The sequence below is a fragment of the Sarcophilus harrisii genome, chromosome 4 (genome assembly GCF_902635505.1).
Source record: "Sarcophilus harrisii chromosome 4, mSarHar1.11, whole genome shotgun sequence".
Lineage (NCBI taxonomy): Eukaryota > Metazoa > Chordata > Mammalia > Dasyuromorphia > Dasyuridae > Sarcophilus > Sarcophilus harrisii.
This window is the reverse complement of record NC_045429.1, coordinates 334,649,532-334,672,756: the sequence shown is the minus strand read 5'-3', so window position 1 is coordinate 334,672,756 and position 23,225 is coordinate 334,649,532. Positions and strand designations below refer to the sequence as shown.

General features: G+C 49.6%; 1 protein-coding gene across 5 annotated transcripts; it reads right to left on the bottom strand.

The window, feature by feature from the left end:
* Positions 1-1,715: 1,715 nt before the first annotated feature.
* Positions 1,716-21,897, bottom strand: STARD3 (StAR related lipid transfer domain containing 3). 5 transcript variants are annotated; one of them, XM_031966183.1, is made up of 15 exons: positions 21,525-21,894; positions 11,568-11,846; positions 8,741-8,818; positions 8,159-8,236; positions 7,959-8,012; positions 7,363-7,480; positions 6,641-6,739; positions 6,310-6,365; positions 5,682-5,774; positions 5,187-5,249; positions 4,569-4,664; positions 4,204-4,283; positions 3,823-3,927; positions 2,813-2,906; positions 1,716-2,424 (listed from the first exon to the last, which is right to left on the bottom strand). In XM_031966183.1, exons 2-15 carry the CDS (start codon positions 11,787-11,789, stop codon positions 2,320-2,322), a joined length of 1,341 nt encoding a protein of 446 aa, XP_031822043.1. In that variant the 5' UTR covers positions 11,790-11,846; positions 21,525-21,894; the 3' UTR covers positions 1,716-2,319. The 5 variants fall into 5 exon arrangements, with proteins under 5 accessions (XP_031822043.1, XP_031822045.1, XP_031822044.1 ...); XM_031966185.1 differs by lacking the exon at positions 21,525-21,894 and adding an exon at positions 12,205-12,280; XM_031966184.1 differs by lacking the exon at positions 21,525-21,894 and adding an exon at positions 12,164-12,235.
* Positions 21,898-23,225: the final 1,328 nt, after the last annotated feature.

Sequence of the window (23,225 nt, the reverse complement as noted above, 5' to 3'; positions counted from 1 at the left end):
ACCCTCTGCAGAGGAAGGTTGGGGACATGTTGGTAAACAGCTGAGCACACACCAGGCTCCTGTGCCCACAGCCTCACCTCCGGGGCCTGGCAGGCTTCAGGCCCGGCCGCCCTTTGTCCTTTCTCCTGGCCCCTCTCATTCTCTGCCCTCTGGCACACTGAGAGGCGTCATGGCTCCCTGTCCACACCCCGCCGGGACGGAGAGAAAGGGCACATCCCCTGTTGCCCAACAGATGCCCCCAGAGAGCAGCATCCAGCTTGGACCCCCTCCCTCAGAGAGGTGGGGAGGGTGCTGGTGGGGGTGTTAATCTCCGCTCTGGTCCCCTGGGCACTGATGACCTTTGCCTGTTGTTTGTCTTTCCTAAAGCCAAGCTGGGCCAAAGCAGCTGTTGCCCCCAGCCGGTGCCAGCTCCAGAGTAGCAGTCCTGGGAAGTCTTCTGGGCTCCCACCTCCAGCCCGGGAAGGTGGGGAGTCTGCCCCAGAGGAAGAGCCCCTCAGGGTTTTCCTCCTGTCTCTGCAGAGTTCTTACTAGAACCTGGGCAAAGCCTTTTTCCTCTTAGGATTTTGCTTTTTTCCTCTGTAAGAAATGGGGGTGGGGGCTCTTTCAGGTTCTCTCCAGCCTTGAATTCTGCTCTCTGGAGCAGGGTCAGTTTTGCTGGGGTTCAGTTTGTCACATCTGGCTCTTCTTGACCCCATTCAGGCTTTTCTTGGCATTTCTTACTCCGGTTCATTTTACAGATGGGGAAACTGAGGCAAGCAGTTAAGTGACTTGCCCAGGGTCACAGAGCTAGCAAGTATCTGAGGCCAGATCTAACCTGGGGAAGCAATGAGTCTCCCTGACTCCAGGCCCAGCACTCTACTTGTGAGCTGTGTATGCTGGTTCTCCGCACAAGACCAGACGGGGTGGTGGTGGGTATCCATGGAAGGGAGCACACAGAACAGTTTCAGAGCAGGGGGTCTTAGGGGCAGATAGGTGGTGCAATAGATAAAGCACCTGCTCTGAAGTCAGTAGGACCTGAGTTCAAATTCAGCCTCAAATGCTTAATACTTACTAGCTATGTGACCACGGGCAAGTCACTTAACCCCAATTGCCTTCCCTTCCCTTCTCCTCCAAAAGGAAAGGGTCTTAAAGATCATTAAATCCAATCCCTTCACTTATAATGAGGGTGGAGCTGGAGAAATGTCCATGGCTCCCCAGTTCCCCTAGGATCAATTGCAAGTCCTCGGTCTGCCATTGGTCCCGGGCTACATTTCTCACCTTGTTCTCTATTACTCCCTTCTATGAACTCTACAGACTGGCCTTTTTGTTTCTCAAACCCCTGTCTCGCTCTATCTGTGCCTCTGCCCAGGCTGGAATGCATTCTCTCCTCTCCTGCTTTCTCTTTCCAGTCCCCCTCCCCTATCCTGCTGCCAGCTGGAGTTGCCCCCCCCCCCGGGCACAGGTCCTACCCTCCCAATTTCAGTGGCTAGAGAGAAAATACAGGAGTGAAGTGTCTTGAATTCAGATCTATAAGCAGACCCCAACTCCTCTGTGTTCAAATGTTTAATGCACAGGGTAGAGGAAAGGCAGAGAGTCTTCCTAGACTAACTAATCCTGAGCTCGGAGACCAAGGGGTGAGCAGTGGCCACCACTCCTCCTCATTCCCAGTCCTCCTTCCCCCCTCCTCCTGGGGCCCCTTTCCTGAAGGTCACTCCAACAAAAGACCAGGGTCAGGCTAGTTTCATTCAGGTTTTTAATGAGTGGGGCAAAGACCCCCAAGGAAGCACTAGTTGGGGAAGGAAAAGGGAGGCAAGGGTAGCACCCAGGCAGGTAGGTTCATATCCCTCCCTCCACCAGTTTTTATGGGGATGAGGGAGGGGAAAGAGTCCCAGACTCTTAAAACCATGATTATAAAAAAACTGATGGGAAAGCAGGGGGACCAATGATTCCCCATCCCACCCACTGGTTATAGGGAGCTCCTGGTCCTGTGACGCAGGCCTGGGCATACCGGGCCCTCTGCCACCCCAAGTCCAGAACCGACCACATCCCGACACTGCTGGGATGTCAGGAGACGCCACTCTCCCCTCAGCTGTCCTGCCCCCCTGTGGCAGGACACGTGAATACCAGCAAGACGGGCACACCTCTAACCAGCAGAGTCGGCCCACCCCGGTCCCAGAACACTGGTGAGAGCTGGTCTCTGAGGGACTTGGGCTCCCAAGGAAGCTCTGGGGGGCAGGCAAAGGGAGGAGCCCTCAAGTCCCTGAGCCGGCAGGCCTGTTGTCCAGGCCGAGGAGGAGGGATGGAGGCCCCGCTGCCCTGCCGAGGATGGCTGCAGGGCTGCTACGCTTGAGCACATAACTCCCCGACCCGCTGCCGGAGGTGGAAGGCAAATTCAAACATGGTGGCGGCCAGGCTCTGGTGAATGAGGTATCGGGGCAGCCGGCCCTAGTTCGGGGAAAAGAGAATCAAGAGACAAGAAGGAACTAAGGGTCTCTCTTCTGCTCTCTCCAGGTTTAGAGGAGAGACAAGCAGTCCTGGCCAGTCCCCTCGCAGAGAATGCTGAGCTTGGGCGGGGGGCTGGGAGCAGCAGGCCCTTCTGGCCAGATAACAGCCAGGCTCTGGGGAGGTCGGGTACGTGTCTGCCCCTGAGAACACGAACCCAGCCACCCCGGGGTCCCACACGCAGCCCTGAAGCCCCACACACAGCCCTGGGGTCCCACAGGCTCCCCCAGAGCCCCACACGTAGCCCTGGGGCCCCACAAGCCGCCCTGGAGCTGGGGGCACAGAGGAAGCAGTCCCGGGGGGGTGGATGACATTCACACTTCCTAGGTACCTTGAGATCTGTGTTGAGGACCCAGACAAAGGTGCAGACGCGAGGGTTGTTAGGTGACTTGAGAACAATGAAGCCACCGGGCCCATTCTCACCCCTGTAAGAGAGTTAGTCTGGGCACACTGTACCCCACCTGACCAACCCTCCCCCTCCCCCGCCTCACTCCTTAACCTGAGCTGGGGAGGAGGGAAGAGGCACTGCGGTGCTGCTGGGGAGCAACCCTGATATCCAGGGGTGAGCCCGGGGACCTTGGGGGTGGGGGAAGGAGGGGGTGGGGCGGCTCAGCCCAGCTCCTCCAGGCCTCTGCCCAGCCTCAACCCCAGCCCCAAAGGCACAATGGTTCCTTTTTAGCCTCCTCTGAGGTCCAGGGTCTCCCCATCAGTCCCACTTTCATCAGCAGAACATCAGCAGCAAGACTGGCCTAGGGGCCTGGTAAGGGAAGAACCAGGGGAAAACTGTCCTCCCTGGAAGGGGCAGATGGACTCCAAACGAGCCGTTTGCTCCTTCACTCCAGGGACCGAAGTAAGAGAGGGGAATGAGGCTGGGGTTAGGGTGCAGGAGGGGAGGACCCTGGAGTGGCTGGCACTGGAGAATGATGTCCCGCTCTCTTCTAGTGCCGTCCAGAGCCTCTTCAGAGAGAATCTGAAACTACTCGGGGTCACCCCGCTGAGAACAGCCCCCTCTCTGGTCCCCCCCAGCCTCGACCATCCTCCCTCTGCAGCCACACTGAGTATCTGATGACAGTCTTCTCCCCCTTGCCCCCCCACTTTCCCCCAACCTCCCTCCTCACTGCTGAATTCTAACAACTGTGCCCACAGTGACCACTGGAGCGCGGCCAGAGCCACTGAATGGTTAGCGGTTTACCGAGTGACATCCAGAGGATCGGGGGCGTGGACACAGGGTGGGGACTGGGGGTCATTTAGAGGACGTTAACACCATACAAGCTGCCCCCTGGCTGGGAGCCCCGTGGAGCTGGGGAGAAGGGAATGGCTGAAACGGCCTGAGGGGCTCACCTGACATATTTGTGCAGTGGAGGCTTGGCAAAGTGGGTGGTGGCGATGCCTGAAGAGAGGTATCTGTCCTTTCGCCTCTCGATTCGTCGGACATTCACAAAGTCCCTGGGACAGAAAGGAAGTGAGAGAGAAGCTTAAGGTCAGGGGTCACGCTCCTGGCTGGGCCCCAGAAAGCCCAGAAGATGTGGCTGAAAGGGGAGAAGTCTGAGCAGAGGATGGGGGGTGAGGGGACAGAGGAGATGGACCAGAGAGAAGGGAGAGAGGGGAGACATGGAATTAGGGTTGGAAAGAGGTGCACAGACTTGGACAGGTCCCTTCCAGCTCAGAATCATAATTTCTTTCCAATGGGAAAGCACACAGAAAGAAAAAGGCAGCCCTCACCTGGGGGAGACCACGCCTCCCGCGGCCCCTGAAGATACATCATAGGTGATGAGAGTGTTGTCTTCTACTCGATGAAGAATCTGTAGTTTGGGAAGCAGTCAGTTTGACCCTCCACCAGCCAGAGCCTCCAGCCTCAGTATTCGGTGCCAGTGGGAAGTACAGAGGGAGGGAGGAGTCCCAGAGCCTCTGGCTCCATCGCAGGTCGGAAATCAGGGCCTCTTCCCTCCATTCCCGCTCCAGGACCCCATTTCTCCTCCCCACTAATCGGGGCAAGAATTTCCTTCTTGGAAAGCGAGCAGCCGAGGGTCCCCAACCAGGGGAAAGACTTGGGGCTCTAGGTGAGACGGGCCTCTTGGTAGACTTACCTGGCAAGCATTCACAGTCTTATTCCACAGGACCATTTTCTCGGGCTGCAGGATGACCTCCTGGTACACCAGCTCTGCCGGACACTGCAGGAATGCCTGGTGGGGGAGTGAGCACAAGCCTAGGTAACCCAGGGGTTGAGCGGCTCTGCCGGTCCCTCCCATCTGTGAATCTCAAAGGCCCCTGACTTCCTTACATACTTCCTTCTTGATAGGACTTGAGAAGAACTTGGCAGGTCATTCAGTCCAATCCCTAGCTAAGCAGAAATCCCTGTTACTCTCTCTGTAACCCCCAGTGGTTATCCAGTGTCTGCCTGAAAACCTCAAGGGAAGGGAAACCTCTCCACTTCTGGACAGCCCTTTTGGTGAGGAGGTTTCCCTGATGCAAGACTGAAATCTGACTCTGTACAGCCCACCCACTACTCCTGGCTATGTTTTCTGGGGCCAAACAGAACAAAGGCAGGCTCCCTTCCACGTGACAGCCCCTCAGGTACTTGAGAGGGCTCTCTTTGGGAATCCTTGGTAAGACAGTCTCTGGGACACCAGGTGTCTGGCAGGGGCTACACATAGTTGTGTATTTGGAGGTGGAGCTGCAACTGGGACCCTCCATGTAATTCTTACCTTGAGAATGAATGTCTTGCCATGAAAAGGAATTTCAATAGTGTACACTGTGTCCCCATACTCCTGTAATAGAGAGAGAAGAAAGGACGCTGGAGAGAGGAGGTAGCAATAAGGTAGCCAAGGTGATTAGCATGGGGTCAAGAGATGGAGAATAAGGGAGGGAAAGCAGAGGGAGTCTGGGATGATGGCAAGGCTGGACAGGTAAGGAACCGGTGGGAAGAAAGCCTTGGCCCAGTGACAAGAGCAGGTGGGAACCAACACAAGAATGAGCAGAGGATTGCTATGACATCGGAGAGGGAAGGAAGGGAAGGCTGGAGGCCAGTCTGGGGATCCCAGAGAGTATCGGCTCTTCCAAGGCCCAGATGGAGGCCCAGATCTGATTTCCTGAGGCAAGAATTCAGCCACCACTGCTAGTTCACTTTTCATGGCCAGACAGATCCTTCCAGCTCCCCCATCGCTCCCACCTCACAAAACCAGGGCTAGCTTTGGGCTCACGTTGTTCTTTTCAAACTTCCAGTTCTCCTCTTGAGCCAGGATCTGGTCCACCACCTCCATGGCTTCCTTCCCTTGCTGGATATACTCCTGATCCTAGTACAGTCCATGCATACATTACTCCGACAGGCCCATACGATGTTCTCTCTCCCCACTCCATTCCCAGAAGAGGCAGGTGGTAGGCAGAGGAGTAGTGATGGGGGGCAGAGACAAAAGGGAGGAAGGAGCCTGCAATCTAGGAGGGAGTCCAGTTCCCTCTCCCTAGGCTGCTCCATCTTCCCTATGAGTCTCTCCTCATTCTCCCTCTCTATGACAGATTCCACTCACCATGGCTTTCCCCATTCTTTCCCATGGTTCCCCATTTTGACTTTCACGACTACAGAATAATGATGTGGATCGTGCAACCTCTTTTGTCTGAAGCCCCTCCCCCCCCACTCCTAGCACTGCTCAGGTTGAGAAGGAAAAGACAATTGACCTTTGACCCAGGACCTCCAAAATACTTTTGATCAAAGACCTCTTGTCTAAAGCCCCTTCTTAATCTGTCCCTCTCAAAAATAAGTGACCCTTCCCTCAAGGTCCTGGTTGTGGGGAAGCCAGGTCTGGGGTCTCTGGGTGAGGGAATGGTGAATACCTGGCTAGAGAAGCCTTTCCTCCCAGCTCCTTCATCATCAGATTCATTGTCAGATCCTAAAGAAGCCACATGGAGAGAGTTATCAGTATAATGGGGGAAAAGGGCCTAAATATGTGTATATATGAGGGAGTAAAGTATGAATATGCTCCCTTGGGAACCCGAAAGAGAAACTCTAGTGTTGCTTCCCTTCCTTCCTCCGTCCTTCTGTTTCAACATGGATCCAATTACTGGAGGCCACCTGCCTTCTTACCCAATCTCCAGCAGGGTTAGAGAGGAAAGGGATGATGTGTACAAAGTCAATGACAACATTAAAGAGAACTATATGTCTCACCTGCAAATGACTCTGGAGGAGAATAAAACTGTCCTTCAGACAATGCCCCAGGGAAAAGCAGGGGACCCCGGGCAGCAGCAGCCTGGGCAGCCAAGTACCCTGGGGAAGAGCCACAGATGCTTTGTTCCCTTTTCTGGAATGCTCTCCCCATGCTCCCTTCAGCACTGTGCTAGCCCCAGATCTATCCATGGGAAAAGCATATTTCCTGGGATTTCCAGGGCTGGCCTAAGCCCACACTTGTCATATTTTTTGCCTATCTCAGTCTCTGAGTGACAGGCAAAACACAAAACAGCAAGGGAAAAGACTCCAGACAAAAGAAAAACAGGGTCTGACAGGGACTAGTGAGTGGTCCTCAGTTGAGTCACTTGGGAGAAAAGTCCCAAGATTTCTCCAGGCAACCCTGGGCTTCTCAGTTCACCAGAAGGATTTCCTCCAAAGGCATGGCACTCTTCCCCAAGCTTATTCTCTTTCCTACCCAGACACCTTCCCCCGGTCCTGCCAGCCCCTGACTCATAGGAATTAGAGCAAGAAGCAATCTTACAGATAGTCTAGGCCAGTCTCCTCACTTAAAAAAGAAAAAATTGAGGTCTGGAGATGGAAAAGTGATTTGGTCAAGATGACCCAGGTCGAAAAAGGGGCAAAACTAAGCATCAGGGCCAGGCCTTCTGAGTTCAATCTAGGCCTCTTCCCATTCCTTTTTGCTTCCTCCTCACAGAACTCACATCGCTCCTCCTCTGCCTCCTGAGTCAAGACCTTGAAGTCAAAAAACCAGGTCTCCAGCCAGGCGATGACGAAGGAAACGATGGGGAGCACGTAGCCAAAGGCGCCTTTGCTGAGCAGCTGGGGAGAATCGGCTGGGCTGGGTGAGGGGGTGACCACCCCAGCCACCCCCAAAGCACCACCCCTGGGGAGGCCAAACCTGGCCAGCTGGGAGGGTATGGGAAGAAGCCCCTTCCCTGATCTTAACGGCCTAGGAGCCCTCGGGTTTCTTTCCAGAGGAAAATGGGCTAGCGCTACAGTGAAAGTGACTAAGGGCGGACCTAAGGGAGAACTTCCAATTATCAATGGGGTATGGGAAATGGGACACAAGAGGAGTTTCCTTCTCTGGAGATCACTGGGACAGGACCCCAACCCCAATTTACCCAACTATGATGATATGCAAAGAGAAAGGAAGGCCTGAGCATTGGAGGGCGTCCTCTGTCAACCTCCCACCACAGCCCCTGATATAGCACCCTGACAAGGGGAGGCCTATTTCTAAGCTCTTCCTCCTCCAAGATTCACATCCCTTTCCCCACAAACCCCATCTAGGGTCACTGACCTGAGAGAGGATGACCTTGACAATGAGGAAGGCGCTGGACACAAGTGTGGTGATCTGGCCAGAGCAGGGAGAAAAGAAGCCAGAAGTTCAGGCCCCTCTTCCATTTGTTTTCCCACTCCCATTCCCCCAATGTCACACTGGTTGTAGTATTCCATGGAGGGGTCCCCAACATGAACTGGGCAAGGGGCCTGGCATCTTACCGCGATCACCCACCAGTGTCGAAGTCTTAGCACAGCGTAGCCCATCAGCAGCCCCGAAAACCGAAAGAAGGCCAGAAGCTGGAGGAGAAGCCACGGATGGAGGCAATTCAATAAGCATTCATATGTTAGAAGAGCGGGCAATGGGCATCTCAGTCCTTTATTTGGTGTTCCAGGGGACACAGCATCAGACATGGTGCCCAACACCAATTACCCAGGGCTTACAAGCAAACTGGAAACAAATCTCTTCTTCCTCTTTCTAGGTTCCTTTAATATTAGCAAATAAATTTGATTGCCTTTGTGGAACGGGGTCACATACTTCCTCTAAGCACAGCCCAGATAGAACCTGTTAGGTCTGGAGACCCTTGGCCCTTAAAGAGCACATCTCACCCAACCATCATCTGCTTTGGGGGAGGCTCTGTGTGAATTCCCCAGGATACCAGGAGCTTCCTAGGGGTAAAGGGCAGGTGTTTTCCTTATCAGATTAGAAGGAAAAACAAAGGTTGAAAGGAATTGAGAAGAAAAACCCAAAGAATGATGTGAAAGTTCCCAAAAGGTTGCTTCCTCCATGCTTAGGTCACTCACAAAAATATCGAAGAAGGAGGTCTTGAAGTTGTAGTTGATGATCTCTTCCTCTAGATTCTTCTTGATGCCCGTCTTTGTCTGGGAGTGGGGAACACAGAGAAAGAAATGGTGAATTGGTCAGGGCTGGACCCCCAACCCTCTGCCTTGGGCTACTCATCCCTCAATCCCCAGTGCTTTGGCTTCTGCCAAAAATGATGGAGAAAAGAAGCCTGTGGTGTAAGCAGGTAAGTGGTGAATTCTAAATCTCTCTACACTCCCAGGTATAATACCTATATCCTTGTATTTTTGAAGCATGAAGCAAGTTCACTCATTGAATAGGCAAGCAGTCCTGGACAACTCAAAGCCAAGAAGTTATGGCTCCAGGGTCACTCAGTTCCAAAAGAGGGGGAGTCTGGTGGCAGGCTGGGGACTCCAGTTTCCAAGGCAACCCAGACTGAGCCACCTCTGAGCATGTATGTGTGAGAAATGTGCACGACTGACGTGGAAACAGACAAGAGATAGGGAAAAGAGACATGGAGAGCTTCTCTCCCCCTGAGGACGTAGGAGGTATGATTCTCAGGGCTGCCTCTCATACAGAAGGATATGGAGCAAATCGTGGCAAACACAACATCTGCATAACCTAATATCCCTCTACCTTCCCAGTCAACAATCCATCTAGGGAATCAGAGAGGGGTTGGGGAGGACAGGGGATGGGGAGAGAAGGGTGTTGGGGAGTGAAGGGTGTTGGGGAGTGGTGTCAGACAGAGCCCCAGGTGGTAAATCAATTGATTAGATTTGCATCTAATGGGGAGAATCCATCACTCTGCCTGGTTGGCCAGGAAGAAGGAACAAATGGATATGTCATTATTCTTCCTTATTTCCAACCACATACATACGGTTTAATGCTGTTAGTTTGCCCCTTTCTAAAAGGAAAAGGACTTTGGGGAGATGAAGCCCTCTTCAATTCTGGCTGAGAGAACTGGACTGGAAAGTGAGTGTGAAAGGGGTAGGTGAAGGGCAACCGAGGAATTAGAACCCAACTGCTTGAGCACGGAGGCGCTTGGCCACCTACCTTACGCAGAGCAATTCAAACGAAGCTGCCTGTGCAAGGGTACAGGCAGGTGCCCCTGCCAACAATGCCCACTGGGCAGAATGGATGAAGCAAAGGCCTGGCAGCTAGGGCACTCGGGCTCTACCCTACTTACAAGCTCTATGACCAGGGAGCATGTCACTTTGCTTTAGTAGGCCTCCGTTTTTTCATCTGTCAAAATTAGAGCACCACCAGCCCGGCCTCCCTCACCAGGTTGTTATGAGGCACAGCTGAAATCATGAGAGCCTCTGAAAACTGCCAAGTGCTACAGTAACCATCTATTTCTCTAAATCTTCATCCTTCTCAAACCCACAAACTGTGGCTGCTCCTGCAACTCTGTTCTCAGCCTCAGAGAAATTATTCCCTTTTCTGTTTCATTTATTAACCATTTCTGGGCTGATGATGGATCTGAAATAAGAGGACCTGGATTCTAATCCTGGTCCTGCCATTAACCAGCCTGCAGCCTCTGAAGAAACAACTTCCTTTCTGGGGGCCTCAGGAACTTCCCCCTCAGAGCTACAGACTTGAGGATTTAGAATCCTACCTAGATTAGCAACCTACTCTACTCCTAGGGCATTCTGCTTCAAGGCTCACCTCTGGAAAATCCAAACTATCCACCCTTGCTAATATTTCTAAAGCAGAGTTCTTAGCAAATCAGCCTCTGTTCAAACACCTACCTTCTGCCCCCAAGATATCTCTAAATTACTCTGTCTGGTACTTACAGCTCTTTACAATCTGGTCCCAACCTACCTTTCCAGTTTAATCTAATCCAACTCTAGCCTACTGCATAAATAATCAAAAATTGTCTTGTTGTCTGCCAGATATAACAAGTCTATTCCCAATTTCCTGACTTATCCCTTTTCTCCCTCTGCCTGAAACGCTTGGCCCCTTCCTCTGCTTGGTGAAGGCCCGTCTATCTTTCAAAGCTCAGCTTCCGCTGTGAAGACCTTCCCAGCCCACCTTCACCCACTGGGATCTCTATTGTCCAGACCACACCCTTCCCATCTCCTAGACAGAATCCCAATGAAAGTTATCATTGTAATTTCTGTATGTAACTCTAGCTGGGAACTCTGGTATGTACCTGTCTCTGTATGTGCCGTGTTTCCAGAACCTAGCACTGGGCCTTTTGTGCAGAGGGAATCGATAAATGTCTGTGGAAGGTGGTGGTCATGATGATAATGAACTGAGTTTATTTCATTTCTCTGTCTCAAGGAGGATCGAATCTCACAAAATCTAGACTGATGGAGGTTTCCCTGGAACCCTTGTCCCTGGGGAGAAGGATGAGGATCACTGCAGAAAAGAGTGGGAAGAAGAGAAGCACAGAGCTAGATTCCAGAGTTACAGAATTGAAGGGGTCCAAGGAGATCCAACACTCATTTTCAGAGGAGGAGACCAAGGTCCAAAGAATGACTTGTAATTTCTAGTCTGCCTGCCTCCTCTATCCTGCCATCACCCTTTATCCATCATAACATCCTTTTTCCTTTCTAAGATATTCTGCCTCTGTTCTTTCATTTTTTCCTTAAGCCTTCTTTGAGGGGCAGAGTAAAATGCTCTCTCCCTGTTAACAATTTAAGGTCCAGATATCACACAGCAAATTGTCAACTAGATTAGAATTCAATTCTAGAATCAAAAGATATTATACATAGGGCATGGGGAGATGGGGGGGAAGTCTCTACTCTCATCTCACCCCCATTTTAAATAAGGGTTATATGAAGCCTAGAGGTATGTCTGTCCCAGGGCCTAGGCACACCCACATACATTCAGCTCGATGATCCAGAGCAGAGCGATGAAGAGCAGGTCGAAGGTGACAAAGAGGCAGAAGGTCCGTCGGACATCCGAAATGGCCCTGCGCTTCTCTGGGAGGGGAGGGAGGAAGGATGGCTGGAAGCTCTGGCTTCTGGGCAGTGAGGCGCCCAAGGAGGCTACAGCTGGAAGACTTTGCTCCAAGTCCCTTGACGAGATGACGGGCAGCTTAGTCATCCTGGTGGGATTTCCTCCCCCCTCACTGGAGGGGAGGAAGAGCTTTCAGCAACGTATCTGTGAAAGTAAAGGGAGGAGATGCTAGAAAGAACAAGACTACTGGGGAGGTGGTGATTGGGATCCAAATCTGAGACTGTGGCACCTGATGATTCCTTATTAAATGGCCCCTAGCTCTATTCTTTCTGCTCCCAACAACCCTTCCCCCATAGCAGCTTGCCAGACCCCTTCCCTCTACTAGTCTTATAAAGACAACAAACACACAGTCCCCTTCCCTCCCAATTCACAACTTCATAATTACCAGATCACAGATTCCCTAGAATTTTAGAATCCTCCCCACCCCTTTGCACACTCTGTTGGGCCACTCCTATCCTCACCCCCATTGTTCCTTGGGATCTAAGCATCTGCTTCTCCATACCCACTATCCCCGTCCCTTCCTGGGGCACTCCCAAGCATCCAGTCCAGCCCAACACTGGCCAGGCCATTGTGCTCTGCCAACAGGCTGCCCCCTCTCCCCTAGGAGGAGGGAGCCCAAGCTCTGTTCTTTGTTTATTGAGAACAAAGCCACATTCCCTTCCCCTCCTCTCCTGGCAACTCTAGGGGTGGGGTGGAGATGGAGATGGAGGGAGGAGGAAGACACTTCTCGGAGAATTCTTTAATTCTTTATGTGAGTGAAAGCTGTCACAAGAGCAGGACCAGCTTACTAACACTTGGTAGTGAGGGGCAGAGGTGGGAGATATGCTCTGCCTCCCTTCCCACTCCCCATGATTATTTTCCTGATTCTCTGGAAGGGAGGAAGGAGGAGGGAGACGGAGGCAGCACCCACATCCCAAGATCTAGCCTATGAAACACCAAGGGTATGCTGCACACCTCACCAGGGAACCCCCAGTTCAAGGCACTGATAACATCATCATGACCACCAACATTTTCTTAGTACTTTATATTTTCAAAGCCCTCTCACACAGTGTTACATTGTAAGGAAGGCAATAATGTTCCTGTTTGCATGCATTTTTATGTTTACAAAAGGCTTTACTTCTTTGAATCACAGGCCAGCCCTATAAGATAGGAACCATCATTATCCCCATTTTATAGATAAGGAAATTGAGGCTGCCAAAAGAGCCCTGCTCAAGAGTCACACAGTTGGTAAGTGTCTGGAGGGAGGTAACTACAAGCTCCGGGCCTCATGAACCCAGGCTCAGCATTCCATCTGCTCTGTCCCAGTGTCTCTCCGGTATTGCAGGTACTATAATCTCCCTTTCACAGATTTGGAAGCTGAGGCTCAGCCAAGGTGAATCATTAGCACAACAGCTACCCTTTTCCATGCCCAATGGCTATGATCTCCAAGGAAATCCAGAATGCAATGAGGCTTCAAGCCTGGATCCCGACATCTCAACTCCTGATGTTCCTTGCTCTTTGGTACACAAAAAAGCAGCTATTCCCAACTTCAAGGAGAGTTGCTTTGGGAGTCTTTGGAGGAAGAAGCTCAAAGACTGAGGGAGGGATGCCTGGATTCAATTCAAATAAAGCTCAGTGGGGAGAGGTCAATCCAAAAAGATATGCTGTAACTTCTTTTCTCCATCTCTCCCTCACTTTTCCTGAAACCATATCTGTTCCACTTCCTTCCAAAGGGATGAAGTACATTGAATTGCAAGTCCAGGATTACAATGACCACATTGAGGATCTTGTAGGAGGGGAAGGGAAAATTCTGGCTTTTCTGCTCCAAGGGTTCAAGATCCAAACAAACTCCTTCTAACAGCTCACTCATCCTCAGCATCACTCAAGGAATGTAAGGGGAAGACAACTGGCTTGCTATTTGGAACTAATCAAGATCTGCTTCTCCCCTTTCTCTACCATATTCCTGGATCTCCCTCACTCTTAATAACCAATCATGTGATTGATATTGGGTCAGGTGGGAGGGGGGAAGCTTTGGAGAATTGGACTCATATGTATCCTGATCTCTAAGTAAGGCCATACATGACCTTGCCCCAGCCAATAAAAGTGATTCTGCTCTTAAAAGATCTCTAATTTTTAAAATCACTGAAGCTCTACCAAGGTAATCAGGAGTTTTGTATGGCATCTCCAAGTCCTTCAAGAAAATCTATAAATTGGAAACCAACTTCCCTTCCTATCCCTCTCCCTAAACATCTTAGTACATTAAAGGCAAGCTCAATCTATACATCAAAAATCTATCTAACTATATGTATTGGAAGCATGGGAGCTTGCGGGGGGGGGGGGGGGGGGGGGGAGTGAGAGTAGGCAAGAAACTCATGATGTCAGGATGTGTGGTCTGTTCCTGTGGCTTCAGCATAGGACCCAGGAGTCCTGTCCCTGAGGGAAAACAAGTGGAATATTTGTGCCCCAGTCAATAATGCTTCTCTTCACTGACAGAGAAAGTTTCTCAGGGGGTAATTACATCCTGAGTTGGGGTTCCATCATCTATGGGACTGTCTCAATTCCTTCCTGTGGGGGCAAGAAGGGTAGTCCAAAAGCTGGGATGGAAGACATGGTGACTGGCTGCTAATGATGGGCCACCCCAACATCCATTCGTAAAGTGGGAAATGCCCAACTTTCCCTTTGAAAGAGGAAGCTCCAAGGCTCAGGACATTTAGTAACATCTTTCTGAGTTTCTACTTTCTGTTTCTGCCTCTCCTTTCTGTCTCATCCAGGTCTCTCTTCTCATCATGTTTCTCCTCTTCTGTCTCCTTCCTTTACTCCCTCTCTCCTTTTTGTGTATTCTCTCCCTAAGTATGTATGTCTCCTCGTTCTGTGTCACTCCTTCCCATGTCTATCTTCACTGTCTCCATAATTTTTCTTCTATGTTTCTCCTCTAAACTAATTCTGTATCCTTCTCCTTCTTAAGTCAGTCTTTCTTCCTAATTTCTCCTTCCCTCTCCCTCCCTTCAAGAACAAATACAAATGACAACAGCTTGGGCATGAGACAGTACAGCACTGACACTCACACCCCCAGATAAACTCAGAAGAAGTGAGACATACAAATGGGGGGCAGCGGAGTAGGAGGAGGGATGTCAGAGATAAGATCCAGAGGAAGAAATGAAAGCAAGCTGGAGAACCAAATATTGTACCTTAAACACATATACAAAGAATTGGGGGATGGGGAAGACTGGCCAAAAGTCAGAGAAAGGAGTTTCCATCATTTCAAGGTCCTGATTCCCTTTCTTGGATATTGAATCCCAATCTTTTCAAGCAGGCAAACCTAGCTTGGGAATCAGGAAATCTGGGTTCAGAGGATTATGGAATTCTGTCAGTAATTAGTTGTGTCTTTAGGCCTGTGACTCCTCCTCAGCTGCCTCCTCTGTAAACTAATAGCTTTGGACTCTATCTCTAAGGATCCTCCTAACCCTGACATCCTAGGATTCTCTAAAGTCAAGAACAACTGAATTCTCAGTCTGAAAACAGAGCTCATAGATCCCTAAGGCTAAGCCAGGGACGGCAGGACAGAGAAAAACAGTGAGGGCAGCAGCTGGCAGGCCAATCTATTTGCTCTATTATTGGGGCACTCCTAAGAATTTTAATATAACTTGCCCCAATTTGTTACATGGGAAGCTCAGCGGGCACAAGCCTGATTTTTGCAGTACTCTTAAATCAAACTGCGTTTTTACATCTGAAGAGAGAAGGGGGAATGGGGGAGTGCTGAGGTAACTAGAGAGAGCCTGCTTCCCGATCATCCTTCTGAGAAGCAGTAAACTCTTGGGCCCCCAGCTCAGCCAGCCTGCTGCTAACATCCCCATGACAGTTTCTGATATGAGCCCACCACCCCTCCCCGGAACTAGCAGAGGTGTTATAAAATGAATTGCAGGGCGTGAACAAGTCCGCCTGGGATGGCTAACAGATTTGACACTCAATTTGTTAGCAGGAATTAAGCTGCTAAGGCAAGAAGGGGGAGTGTTTGAAGTTTTAACATCCTAGGGTAGAGAGGAAAAGCAAAGGAGTCAGAGGATCTGGATTCAAATTGTACTTTGTACATTTGCAATTTGTATAACCCCCCTGGATTTCAGTACTCTCATCTGAAAAATGAAAGGGCTGAACTGGAATATCTCTGGGGTCCCTCCCAGTTCAAGCTCAATGTTCCTATGATCGAGGGCTTCAGACTGACCAAGGATTATCAACTTTTTCTTTTCTTTTCTTTTCTTTTTTTTTTTTTTTAAATCAAAGGTCCTTTTTGGCAGTTTAGAGGAGCCTATGTATCCCACTGAGTCTTTTTTCACAATGAGATTTTTAAATTCACAAAATATATGGAATTACAAAGAAAATCAACTGGCTTTGAAATAAAAATGTAATTTTTTCTCTCCATATAAGTTTATGGACTGACCAGAGGCAACTGCACCTATAGGTTAAGAACCCCTCATGGAGGCTAATTCTCTCATTTGACAGAGGAACAGCAATGAAGTCTAAACCAAGTTTGACAGACATCTAGCTCTCATAAGAGAATGATGGGAAGCCATGAAAAAGCAGAAACAAGAAACCGTTTCCTTCCCTCTCTTTTCAGGAGAAGCTAAAATCTATTCAAGATGCAAGACTACAGATGGAATTCTTCATGCAAGGCTTTTACCAAGAGATTTCTGAGTGGAGGAGAGCAGGTTACCTAGAAAGGGATAGGAAAGAGTCCCCAGAAACACCACCTGTTCTGCTTGTCTACAGTTGCTAAGCCACTTGCCCCTTCTTCCCTGCTTCCATAAGGTAAGTCTTTCTGACCATTCTCTCCGATCTTTGCCTGAAGTGTGACTCCAGCCCTAGACACACACTAGACCAGCTGACTAGTCACAATTGTTCTCCAAAAAGGAAGTTTTCCTCAGAGGAGGAAGTGAGCTGGTCTCAGGGTACAGGGCATTCCCATGCTCATCCATGTGGCCTACAGTCCTCTTCCTGGATAACAACAAGGATATAACTAGACAATCTGCATTACATTTCTAGGGTGCTTTCAATTTTTCCAAGTCATTTTCTGACAATAATTCTGGGAGGTGGGAGTACTATCCTCCTATTACAAATGAGGAACCTGACAGAGGTTAAGTGATTTGCCCAAGATTGCACAAAGCTACAAAGGGTCAGAATGGGCATTCAACCTCAGTCCTAACCTAACTTGGAGTCTGCATTCCTTCTATGATACCATGCTGGCCTTATATGGGCCGATGATGATAACTGGAAAAGACAGCCATAAGGGACATCGTGGGTCATGGAAATCATGACTTGCAAGGAGCAGTTCTGACCTCAGACCTCTGGCCCTTACCAACCTTTCTTCAATTATTGGGCTGAGGGCTGGAGGCTGCAGGGGAAGACTGTATTATTTATTGTATTATACCCTGCTTTGGGGAAAGGGGCAGGAGCCCTTGGAACATTCACTATACCCAGGTCCCCAAGAGGCTAGAGGACAAATTCAGTCAGATCTCAGAAGGAATAACATGGACTCCTCCTTTTGTGAGCCCCCTTCCTTATGAGGAGTTGGAGGAGTCAAGTGTATCTATTTTATAAGCGCCTCCTCCCAACTCCTGCCATCCTGTTAATGCTTTCAGCAGATATTAGATGAGAGCACCTGATTTAACATGGCTCAGCACAAGCCCCTGGTTCACACCCCAAGTCAGCTCGGCCTCCCCCCAAACACACATGCTCTCTGAAGTCACACCTCAGCCCCGCTCCCACATAATGTAGAGTCAGCCCCAAATGCCACATTCTTCCACCCCCCGACCCGCCTCAATTGGCCATAGATCTCAAGCTTTGTCTCACAGGTTAATTACCCAGTCCTTACTCATTATAAACTCCACTTTTTTCTAATGTCTCTCCATCAAGCCTTCAAGTCAGCCAATTTCCCCTGGGTCCCCCACACTGAGAGAGAGGCTGGATTAAAGCTTTCCATTCAGGGGTGAAGATCAGCCAACTACTCCATGCTTGATGGGGGTGGGTTCCCACAGTCAACATGAATGACGAAGATCTATGAGTAATCAGGCTACTTTGTTTCCTAAGCACTTTATTCCCACAATCGTCCCCATCTCAACACATACAATGGAGCAGCACTGAACAGCTTTGCTCCTTCTGATAGTTGGCAAAGCAGATGGGATGTGGCTGAGGACATCTAAGACAGGCCATTTTCCTGGGAAATAAGAGAGAACAAGGAAATTGGTATGATTCCAGGAGTCAGTTTTCACTGGGCAAATATATGCAAATACAGAGTCCACTTTTTATAGTCATCCTGATCTGACAAATCTCCACCTGAATAGGGAAATCATCAGTGTCTCTTAAATCTGGTCAAGTGAAAACAGGCTAGTGGTAAAGGTTCCTCTGGATCACCCCTGAAGCCCAGAGAGCTCCCAGATCCCAGCATGCTGGGCTGGGGTGCTAACAGGGAAAGATCTACTGTACTTTCCCTCAAGTTCCAAAAAGGAAACTGAAGATGGGAATGGCTAGACAGCAGGGCCCGTTTGCCCCCCTCCCTCAGCTCAACACCAAGACCTGCTGTGGGAAAGCTTCAGTGCATCACCAGAGGGTCCTGCCCTGTCCTTCAGGAGACAAAAGGCTTTTCCCTTTGGGCTGTCTTCTACAGATCGGAATCAGTTAAGGGTGGAGAGGGAAGCTACCAACCTTTAGTGGAGCCAACCTCACCTTTCCACTGCCCAGGCTTCTCCGAAGAAACTAAAATCCTCCCCATCTTGTAGGGACTCAGATCTCCTTCTGGGTCTCAGAGAGACAGCTTCCAAGACTGAAAGGTCATGCATGAAGTGGATCTTGGACTGCATTTTTGCAGCCGTTTTAAACATAAAGGGAACAAAGAAATTTGTGCCACATATTCCTGAGATAGGTGCTTCCTCTCTCTTCCCCCATCTGATGGAGAGCAGAGGACTCATTCAGGTATGATTACTAGAGAAGTGAGAGGGCAAGAAGACAGGGACAACAGAGATACCAAAAGCTGAAACCTTTGCTCATTTTTCTTTTGACTGTACTTGGGAGGTGTAATTTGGAAAATAAAAGTAAAAACAGAAATTACATTCTCAGATCTGGTTTCTCCTCATCCCCTATCAAAGCTAAGTACCAAGTGCCCTAGCCCAGCACTGGTCTCTGGAACCTGGGAGCTCTCTGGACTTCAGAAGTGAGATTAAGAGGAGCCTTTCAAATTCCTCTACAAGGTCAGGACCTCCTCCCCAAAGTGAGAAGGATTTTAGCTTTTTAGAGAAACTTAGGAAGCAGAAAGGGAAAGTTGGGCTCCTTTGAAGGTCAGCAGCTTTCCCCTCCATGACATTCCTGTGAACCTGTTCCTATTCATGGATAAGTGTAAAGAGCCAGCACTCTGGAGACATGTACTTGATGCAAGGATTCTTACAAGGTGTTAATTCGGTAGAACTGATAAGACAATGGTTATCTAGCTTAGCTTGGTGATTAATAGTTTTCTAGTTCGGCATGACTGACTTAATCTTACAACAAATAATGGTTCCCCAGTGATATAATGATAGCATGATGAATGGATTTAATTGTAATAGAGTATTTAAAAGGTCGGAGTCAGACCTAGAGGAGGTGCTCACACACCTAGGAAGGCTTAAGTGACTGAAGTCGGATTTGAACTCAGGCCCGATGTTCTATCCACTGCATTATCCACCTGCCCTAAGGAATGTATCTTTGACACAATACATAATTCCATTATGTCCCAGCTCTTTACTAATGGCTCCTTCCTTTGGCCTTCTCACTTTCATCTGTAATGGCAAGAAAAATGAAGCTGAATCCTTAAGCAATTTCTCCATCTGAATATCCACGAGGTGAGGAACTTTTAAGAATCCCTTGGAAGATCATGCTATTCTGGAAAACTACTCCAGCCCAAGTTCATTCATACTAATCCCTTCTCTGGGATTGTACAACTCTCCCAAGTACATGGCTACAGGGACAAATGTCCAAGAGCTCGGGCTACCCCCTCATCTCTTGGGAAAGGAGCAAGCGCGTCTCCTGCTGCTCTGCAGTCTAGGGATACCATTTCTCCATGCTGTTGTTCTGTGGCTGGGAGACGCTGACAACTCCCTGCTACTTACCATGCGGACAAACAAGTCATTAACCTCTTCAGACCTCATTGACAATCTTAATTTCCTCCTTTATAAAACCAGAGGGTGAAACGAGATGACCTAAGGCCCCTTCCAGGTTTTTCCTTGTCCATAAGTCCTAGGAGGTGAGATAATTAAGGTCTGATGTTTCTGAGAATCCTGGGCTGGGGGCAAGAGAGGTTGCGGCTCCAGAAGCTTTTGTTCTCCAATCTAGGTCCCAAATTCACTGAGTTGCTTAGGCTTCTAGTGCGGCAGAATTGAGGATAATTTAAAGATTTTTGAGAAAAGATCATTAATGTAACCTTGTTGCTGCTTTATGTGAAGTTACTCTCCCTAGAGTAGTTTGGAACTATGCTCAAAAAGTTATCAAACTGTGCATACCCTTTGATCCAGCAGTGTTACTACTGGGATTATATCCCAAAGACATTATAAAGAAGGGAAAGGGACCTGTATGTGCAAATTTTGGGCAGCCCTTTTGTGGCAGAAATGAAACTGAATGATGTCCATCAGTTGGGAGAATTAAAAATTGTGGTATATGAATAAGGAATATTATTGTTTTGTAAGAAATGACCAACAGGGTGATTTGAAAAGGCCTGAGAGACTTAATGAACTGATGCTGAGGAAATGAGCAGGACCAGGAGATCATTCTATTAACAACAATTAGATGATGACCAGTTCTGATGGATCAGGCCACCCCCAAAGACAACCAAACATTTCTAATGGAGCAGTAATGAACTGAACAGCTATACCTAGAAAAAGAACTCTGGGAGATGACTAAAAACCATTACATTGAATTCCCAACCCTATATTTATGCCCACATGCATTTTTGATTTTTCAAAGCTAATTGTACAATATTTTTGAGTCTGATTTTTCACAGCAAAATAACGTTTTGGTTATGTATACTTTTGTGTATCTAATTTATATTTTAATATATTTAACATCTACTGGTCATCCTGCCATCTGGGGGAGGGGTGGGGGGTGGGAGGTAAAATTAAAAGAGGTTTGGCAATTGAAGTGTAGTTACCATGATAAACCTGTAAATAAAAGGCTATTAAAAAAAAAAAAAAAAAAAAAAAAGGTAACTTGGAACCTGATTGTGAAACACTTAAAAAAAAAAAAAAAAAAAAAAGAAGTTACTCTCCCTAACCCCCAAATGCACAGTGCTGAGAGTCCTGGGCTGGAGGCGGGCCCGTGTGTCACAGAAGGGGGGGGAGGGTTGGGAGGGGGAGTAAGGAGATGCGGGGCCCCGTGCCCACGTCTGTTGCTTCAGGACCCCGTCTCCTCCCTCCAAGCCTCACCTGCCCCTCCCCACTAATGGGACGGGGGGGGGGAGGGAGGGGGTCCCCTGGGATGAGAAGCTACGGCGGGGTTAGGATGGGAGGAGGGGCAAAAGTTACTTCCCACTCTACTTGTCACCCCAATCCTCAGCCCCCATGTCACCCCGTAGGATCCTAGGTAGTTGGGGGGCGGGGAGGGGGGGCGCGACTCCCCTCCCCTTACGGAACGGCGCACGCGAGAAGGAACTCCAGAAAAAACAAGAGACAAGAGACAATGACAGAGGCAGAGGCAGAAAGACCGCGGGCGAGAACCGGAACCCGGGACACGGAGGGGAGCGGGCAGGGACGGACTGAGGGAGCGCGGACACCAGGCCGGAAGTAAGGGGTAGCGGGCGGAACCGAACGTCCCCACCCGGATATCACCTACCTTGTTCCTGTTCTCTTCTCTAGGGCCCGCTGGCTCCATGACGGCTGCGGCTCCGGCCCGTCTTCCTTTTCCAGTTCTCAATTGTCCGGTCCCCGCAGCGGACCAAACCGGAAGTCACTCGTCTTACCGGAATCGCTTCTTCCGGGGTTGAGCCCGCCCCTGGGTCCCTGGCCCCCAGAGTAATTCTCGCTAAGTCCCGCCCCTTCTCGCAATGCCCTTCCCTCTTGTGCTTAGGTCCCGCCCTCGCCTCCACCCCCTGGTTCCAGAACAGCCTCAGAACGAGGAGACTAGAGTTAGCGGATATTTAAAAGTGAGCTTTCAGAAAGGGCTTCCCTTCTGTCCAGAATGGCAATGGGTATGGCAAGAACAGAGAGGATGCTAAGAACTTCCTTCCCTCCAAAGTCGCCTCCCTCGTGGGTGGGTCCATGGCCCAGGGATGATTAGCCAATCAGGAAGATGGGTCGTGTCCCACCCTCCGGGAAGTAGCCAATCCTGGAGCTTGTTTCCATCCCAGCTACACTCCCCTCTCCGTCACTCCCCACTCGAATCAATTAATAACTTAACCGCAAGCAGGCACTCCCAAAGGCCGCTGACAGGTGGCCCTGCGAGCATCCCAGCCGCAGCCCAGTCTCCCCGCTAAGAGGGGAAAGTTACAAAACCACGCGTGTAACTGCTCTAAGTACCCACGCATTCATTAACAAAGATGCTAGTGCAGGACCGCCCCAGGCCAGGTCCCAGGGGACAGAGCCCTAGTCCCCACTCCCACGGAGTGTGTGGTCCGGGAAGAGAACGAGGCACGAAACTCCCACGGAGTGTGTGGTCCGGGAAGAGAACGAGGCACGAAACTCCCACGGAGTGTGGGGTCCGGGAAGAGAACGAGGCACGAAACTCCCACGGAGTGTGGGGTCCGGGAAGAGAACGAGGCACGAAAGCAGGCATCCATCAGGGAAGCGCGCGTCGGGATGGAGGTTGGGGAGGCCCTCCCGAAGTGGGAGCCATTGCAATTGAACTTTAAAGGGTGGATGAAGAAGGGGTGAGAGAAAGACCGTAAGGGAGCGGAGAGCTGCCCGGTGAGAGGCAGGAGCAGCCCAGAGAGCTCAGAGAGTTTGGATTCAGAAGACCTTGGCTCCTGTGTGGGCGGCTAGGTGGTACAGGAGACAGGGTCTGCTGTTAGGTGGATCCGAGTTCAAATCTGCCCCAGATATTCATTGGGTGTTTATCTCAATTTTGTCCTCTCTAAAATGGGCATAACAATAGCATTTCCTTCTCAGGGTTGTTGTGAAAATCAAATCAAATAATAATTGTAAAGAGTTTAGCAGCGTGCCTGGCACATAATAAGAGCTATATAAATGTTAGCTATTATTATTTCTCCCTCTGACTTTGGATCCCTTTAGCTCCTTGGGTCTCCTTTTCCTTATATGCAATTTAAGACATTAGATTAGGTGGTATTTTATATCCCTTTGATCTTTAAATTTAGGGTCCCAGAACCATTCAGAATAGTCCCAAACATAATCTGATTTAATTCAGAAAGGTAACAGTAATATGAAACACTTTGGTGTCACTCTGGGTTACTTAATTCTGCCTGTTCACCTTAGTTCAGTTGTAAAATGAATCGAAGAAGGAAATGGTAAATCGTTCTAGTATCTTTGCCAAAAAAAAAAAGGGGGGGGGGGCAGGAAGAGTTGGACGTGAACTCCAACA